General features: G+C 60.2%; 1 protein-coding gene across 1 annotated transcript in view; it reads right to left on the reverse strand.

Annotated features, from left to right (window-relative positions):
* Positions 1 to 5823, reverse strand: part of PCNT (pericentrin) — a 112484-nt gene extending 106661 nt beyond the window's left edge. The window contains 2 exon segments of the mRNA XM_045084283.1: positions 2864 to 3064; positions 5598 to 5823. Of these exon segments, the coding sequence (XP_044940218.1) occupies positions 2864 to 3064; positions 5598 to 5654 (258 nt within the window). The 5' untranslated portion in view covers positions 5655 to 5823.
* Positions 5824 to 6597: the final 774 nt, after the last annotated feature.

The following is a 6597-nucleotide window of genomic DNA, read 5'->3' on the forward strand; positions in this document are numbered from 1 at the left end:
GGAAGTCAAAAGTTATAGGCCTATTTTCAACTGCATGGGGGGGGGGTCAGTGCCCCAACCCCCTTGCTGTTGAAGGATCAACTACATATACAAATATTCTAGTTAGTAAGTTTGTTTTCACAGGAGTGAGGATTAGCAATTCTGAAACTAATCTGTATAAATTTTAAGACTGAGAAAGTAAGTGAATTTATTGTACATAAGGCGCCAGGTTTCTCACTATTGGTAAAAGGAATTAAGATTAAGGAGAGGGGTGAGAAGCTAGAATGATTCCCGTGATGTTGGATGGGAACTGAAGGTACTAGTGTGAACTCATGGTACTAGTGTGAACTCATGGTACTAGTGTGAACTCATAACTATACGCAGAGACTGACAAAGAAACAGAGACCTAGTTCTCTGTGGAAGCAGCCTGGAACCAAAGACACCCCAATAGCAATGAGCACACCTATCATCCAGATATTGGTTTCTAAATACCATTCTCCACTAAAAGAAACCAGAGCTCCTTGAAGAATTGGGTGATAACAGTCTGAAAAGGACAAAACAAACTTGGGAAATCTCTGTCCCCAAATGCAAAGAACTAAGGTGCCAAAAACAAGGCCATGTAGGAAAGACTGATGCCAATTTAAAGGCACACCCAATGGCCAAATCTCTGTATTTCGGCAACGAAATGGACACTGGCGTGGTTGCTGTAACGGAGCAAAACCTACAGAATAAACGCAGGGGGCCTGGCTGGCTCAGGTGGTGAGAGCGTGACTCTTGATCTCGGGGTCAAGGGTGTAAGCCCCATGTTGGGTGTAAGGTTTACTTTAAAAAGGGGGAAAAAAAAAAGAAAAGAAAAGAGAAATCCCTAAATCCACACTACCATGCACAACTGGACACACAAGCAGATGGGAGGGAAATGACAGCTCCTCCTCACAGCAGGACATCAACACATGGAGACAGAATAACAGACACAGAAATCATCATTTGGCCAACACCACCATAACAACTGCTGCAAACAAGAATCACCAATGGAAGGTAAAATTAGTGGAGGAAAGCAGGAGAAATGGGGCTTTGCAGGGTCTCTCTCTTCCCACAATAAACTTACTAACACCAAAGTTAAAAACAGTGACTTTTCTATCAAGGGACATCTGGCAGGTCCCATAGTAACTCAGTGATCAAAGCTGACCTCACCAGTAGTAGTGAGACTACCACGTATCAATACCACCTGCACGGAGCAGGGAATCCTCACTTCTACCCTGTTCTCACCAGAACTTATAACCTGATTTTAATCAGAAGGAAACATCAAACAATCCCAAGCTGACGGGCATTCCACAAAATGACTAGTGAGGGATCGCCCGGGTGGCTCACCAGGGTAAGCTTCTACCATCAGCTCTGGTCAAGATCCCAGGGTCCTGGGACTGAGTACGGCATGGGGCTCCCTGCTCAGCGGGGAGTCTGCTTCTCTCTCCCCCTCTATCTCTCCCCCTGGCTTGTGGGCGCACGCTCTCTCTTTCTCAAATAAAAATAAAATCTTTAAAAAAAAAAATACCTACCAGTGACTCTTTGAAGATATCCAACTTATAAAAGACAAGGTAAGACTGAGAAAGTGTCTCAGACTGGAGGAGACTAAGCTGGCAGGACACTGAGATGCAGTACACAGTCCTGGACTGGAAAAAGGGCAGCAGTGGGACGGAGCGAGAACCCTGAACATGATCCATCCGTTAGCTCACGGTCCTGTTTCAGCGTGAACTGAAACAGATTATGATCATCGTGCGGTAACACAAAACGTTAACACTTCAGGAATCAGAGCAAAGTGTCCATAAACCCTGGGCTAATTTTTGCAAATTTTTTAAGCTGAACGTTATTTCAAAATGAAAAGCTAGAACCCTTAACATAAAATTAAAAAACTTCTCTAACTTGAAAGCAAAAATAAAACCACCATTAACTATAAGTCATGAGCTTTTCTCCTCAAGGAGCCGTGGAGAAAACATGCAGAGAAGAGCCCTGGAAGCCAACTATCGGGCCTCTGCGTGTGGGGCGTTCACCTGCGCAGCCGTGAGGGCGGCGACCCCCCCCCCCGGGACAAGCACAGGAGAGGACAGTGACCCTCAGGCCTGCAGTGGGGGATCAAGCTGACCCAAAGGCTGAGCCCCCAGAGTGCTGGCCAGCTGCGCCCCCCAACGAGGGAGTACAACAGCGACAGCTTCCAAATCTCGGAAGGAAAACTCCAGATGTGCAGGGAGAGTATCATGAATTCACATACTGGCCATGACGCCACTTTTCCAGTAAAGCAGGCCAGACGCATCACAGGTTTCCTCAAATTCTGCCCTCAGCCACCAGTGTTCCAGCCGCTTCTAGCAAACACCGGCCCCTGCCCCTGCTCTGCCGCACACGGCAAGGGCCCTCAGTAAGGTACCGAAGAAGCCACAACGCAAGCCCACCCACAGGCGACCCGGAGGCCAGGTGGGCCCCAACCCGCCCCCGACTAGGCCTCAAGCAGAGAGCGGTGCCTCGTCCAGCAGGTCGCCACTCCCGGAGCGTTTCCACCCAGGCCTTCTCCACCCCGACATTCAGAGAGAAAGTGAGGAACAGAGAGGGTGAGCGGACGGAAGGAATATCACGGTTTAAGTGTCCAAAGAAAAAAGCCTGTTAAAGGGGCTGATACAGCCACACCCAGGGAGCACTGATAAAACCTCCACTACCAAAGCAAGAACCAATACCGACACTTGCCTTCAGTCAATCCAAAATCACAAAAGGTATAGGAGTGAAAACAATAGATACATTCCCTTTTTCATAAAGTGAAACTCTCTTTCCCGACCTCTGACAGGCAAAAACAGACCAAAGTTGCTGGTGCCGCGAAGCTGCACCGAGCTGAGACACCCACCTGTGCTGCCTGTGCTCCCTCGGGGGTGTGGCTGCACGACGCATCTTTGCAAACGTCCCCTCTTCCCAGGAGTCCATCCTCGGGGGCTACCGGGCCCTCCTCCTGGACAGGCGCATCGACAGCCGGGCCCTTCCTCTTCGCCGTCTTTTTCTTCGGATGCGCACAGTCACCTTTGGCTTTTCTCTGTCGGAAGTGAGCAAGCTGCGCAAAAACGTCGAGAAGTAGTGAAGGCAAAGGTAAGTAAGAAAAAAGTAACAGAACCACAAAGCCAGCGAGCTGCTGGGGAACATGAGGCTGTGGCGCTCAGTGCGCTCGCCAGACCGCGCCAGACCCGCAGGTCAGCCGGCAGATCCCCGTCCCACAAACTCCGCCTTCATTAATATCTGCAATGCCAGCATTTAAGTTCAGAATTCGATCCCAACGATCCCCCAAGAAGAACTGCTAATTACGCCTACATACAGACAAAAGAAAGCAATACGGCCAACGGGCAGAAGAGCTCTTCTAGCCCCTGGCAGTTCACAGAAAAATACGATTTAAAAAAGATACATCTATTTAAAAGACTGATAGCTTTATCAAGGCATGCTTAAGGTTTAAAACGATGTAAATGCTAAATCTCTTTTTGCTCCCATTTTCCCCCAATCGAGGAAATACATAGCCGAGCCAAAACTTCTAGCCACAGATTCTGAGGCAAGGTACAGAAATAGCAAAAAATTAATTAAGCCAGGTCAATCTACGATCCTCCTTTATGGAATCAGATGTTCTATTTTCCGTGACACAGCTCACAGTGCACCAGGGACCTCCAGAGTGTCACCCATCAGAAGACACAACCGAGCTCCGCTCAGTCCCTCAAACGGGAGGGTTTTGGAGTGTGCTCCCACACCATCTCCCGTAAGATCTTACTCGAAGGTAGGAGATGGAACACCGGCTTTTCCTGAGACACTAGCTCCTTCAAGTGACAGCTGTACTCATAAAAGCAGATGCATTTAGCAAGCACTTGTGTCAACGCAGACGTGCACACTTCCACAGACCCAGAGAAACTCCGTAAGGCCACTTACACGCGAGAAACCGTGTGTGGTCCGCTCGGCCTGCCTTCCAGGCCAGCCCCCCATTCCTCCCTTCATGGCCCCTCCGTCAGCTCTGTCCCCAGGGTCCCTCCCCCGTCACCACCCTCAAGTCTGGCCTGGGGTCTCCGCAAGAGGCGCCCTGCTTCCTCCTGCAAGGTGAACCTTCCTCGCCAGCCCAGCGCCCCGCAGGCCTGTGGAAGCTCACCCGCCGCAGGCTCGGGGAAGCACGTCAGATACTGGACTGCGGCGCAGCTTGGTCCCCCGGCCCAGCTACGGGCCGGGCTCGTGGAAGGAGAAACGGCCGCCGCCGCCCTGCTCAGACCCAGCCACAGTTCTGCTTCCCAGGAAGCCCGAATGAGGCCGCCCTGTCCTCGCCCTGCCGCCCCACCGCGGTCACTACGTGTGCGACGGGCTCTTCCCTGCAGCGGCCCCGGGGCTCCCTCGAGGGAGATCAGCACGGACCGGCCACAGCTGACCTCACGCAGCTACACCCCGGGCTCTGCCCGCCCGCGGGGGCCACGGCGCGGCTCTCCCTCATCCCTCGGCCAGCAGGGGCCTCAGCCCCGGAGCAGCCACAAGGGGGGACGGGGACGGGACGGGGCGGGCGGGGAGTCCAGCCTCAGCGGCCGTGTGCTCCCCTCCGCGGCCGCCCGGGTCGGGCCGGCTCACGGCTCAAGCCCACGCTATGCCCCTGACGCAGGTCCCGGGCAGAGGCAGGAAGACCCCGCGCCCCGCAGCCGCCCGCGCCGGAGCACGGAGCTCCCGGGCTTTCCCCGCCGAGCGGCCCGCACCTGTCCAGCGGGGGCTGCCCCCAGCGGAGCTCCGCGCCCGGGCCCCGGCCTCGAGCCCGCCGGAGCGTCCGGACCCCGGGCCGGCAGCGGGCACTCGGCAGGGCGGACCGGCCACTAGCCCCGGCCACAGGCCCAGCGTCTCTCGGGTTCGGAGCAGCCGCAGAGCTCCGGGAGACGCTAAGGCGCGCGGGTAGACGGCGGGAATGGAGCCGAGCCCGGACGAAGTCACGGCCCTACGCGCGGTCCCGAGCCCCGAGCCCCGGGGGCGGGGACGGGGCCGCGGCAGGTGCCGGGGCGCGGGCGTGCGACCGCGCGGGACAACAGGACGCGGGGGGGGGGGGCGTTCCCAGGCCGCCCGTGTCCATCAGGGCGCCACTGGCCGAGACGTCCCGGCGCCTCCGGAGGCGGCCGCGCCAGCTTCCCTGGAAACGCGGGAAGGCGCGGGAGAGCGCGGGAAGGCCCCGGGCGGGGGCGGGAGCCCGCGCGCGGCCGAGACCGGCCCCCACCCCGCCCGCCGGCACCGCCCCTCCCCGCCGTGCGCTCCCACGGGCGTCCGCCCCGCCCTGCGCGCAGGCGCAGCCCCGCAAAACCCCGGCATGCCCCGCGCCTGGCCTCCTCGCGCCCCCCTCCCCCCCCGCGGTCCTCGACCGGTGATTGGCTGCGGCCGCCGTGGGGGCGGGGCAGGGCAAAGGGCGGCGGATTCAAGATGGCGGCGGCCAGGAGGCGGCTTCCAGCCGAGTCGGCGGGAAGGGCGAGACTGTGCCGGCGGACCCTGCCTGCCCGCACCCGCTCCTAGCACGGAACAGGAGCGGTCACCGGAACCCGCCCTTGGGAACCCACGCTGGGACAGCGGGAGGAGGCGGCGGCGCTGCCGGTTACCTTCGCCCTCCCGGCCTCCACCTTCCTGCGCCGCTGCTCCTGCTCGTCTTCTTCCATGCCCTGCAGGGCTTCTCACGGGGCGCCCGAGAGGTGACGGGGTCGGAGGCCGCCGCCTTCGCTCTATTTACACTCCCTCCCCCTAGTCTGGGCTCGCCCTCCCCCCGCGACAACTGTCACGCAGACGTGAGCCCGGCTCCGCCCCCGGCGTGCGCCCTCCGCCCGCCGCCAATCCCGGAGGGGGTGGGGAGGGCGCGCTCCTGCCCTCGCGCACGCGCGGTGAGGGCGGTGCGACCCGGGTCCCGCCCCTGCCGGCCGCTGGCCTCCCATTGGCGCGATGATGATCCCGCCTCCCAGCAGGACCAATGGTGGAGCGCGGAGGCCTCTGCTGTCTCTGTGATTGGCCGGATTTAAAAAGGTCGTGCCCGGTGAGAGGGCGGCGGGCTCGGCGCGGGCCCCTAGTTCGGGTGCGTTCGCGCTGCGTCCCGGGCCGCACTCGAGCTTCGACGGCCCTCGGGGCGAGCGCGGCCGTGAGCCTCCGTCCGCGGTCCTGCTAGCGGGGAGCGAGGCGTGGCCAAGGCCCGTCCGGGCAGGGGGCAGGCGCGGGGGCAGCGCGGCCCGGACGGAGGGAGCCCGCCGGGAAGAGGCCGCGGCGTCGGGGGGCGCGGCCGTCCCGCACCTGCTCTCCGCGCGCGCTGCTTCCCGCCGGCAGCCTGGGCGCTGGGCGAGCTCCGCGGTCCCGGCCCGCACGTCCGCGCTGGAGCAGCGCCCGGGGACCCCGCGGGGGCCGCCGCACGGGCGAACCGCACGGCCTGTCCTCGTTGGGGCCGCGGCCGCGGGGCGCCCTGCCGAGCGGCCTTCGGTGCCCTCGAGACGTGGCCGCGGTCGGCCGGCGTCGGCGAAGGTCGCGCCCCCCTGACGGCGGCGGGACGCGGGCTCGGAGCGGGGCTGCCCACGGGGACCGCGGCCGGAGGGAGCGGGAGAGCCGCGCCGGCCTTGCCCC

The sequence above is a fragment of the Mustela putorius genome, unplaced genomic scaffold (assembly GCF_011764305.1).
Source record: "Mustela putorius furo isolate JIRA1106 unplaced genomic scaffold, ASM1176430v1.1 tig00000765_pilon_pilon_pilon, whole genome shotgun sequence".
Taxonomy (NCBI): Eukaryota; Metazoa; Chordata; class Mammalia; order Carnivora; family Mustelidae; genus Mustela; species Mustela putorius.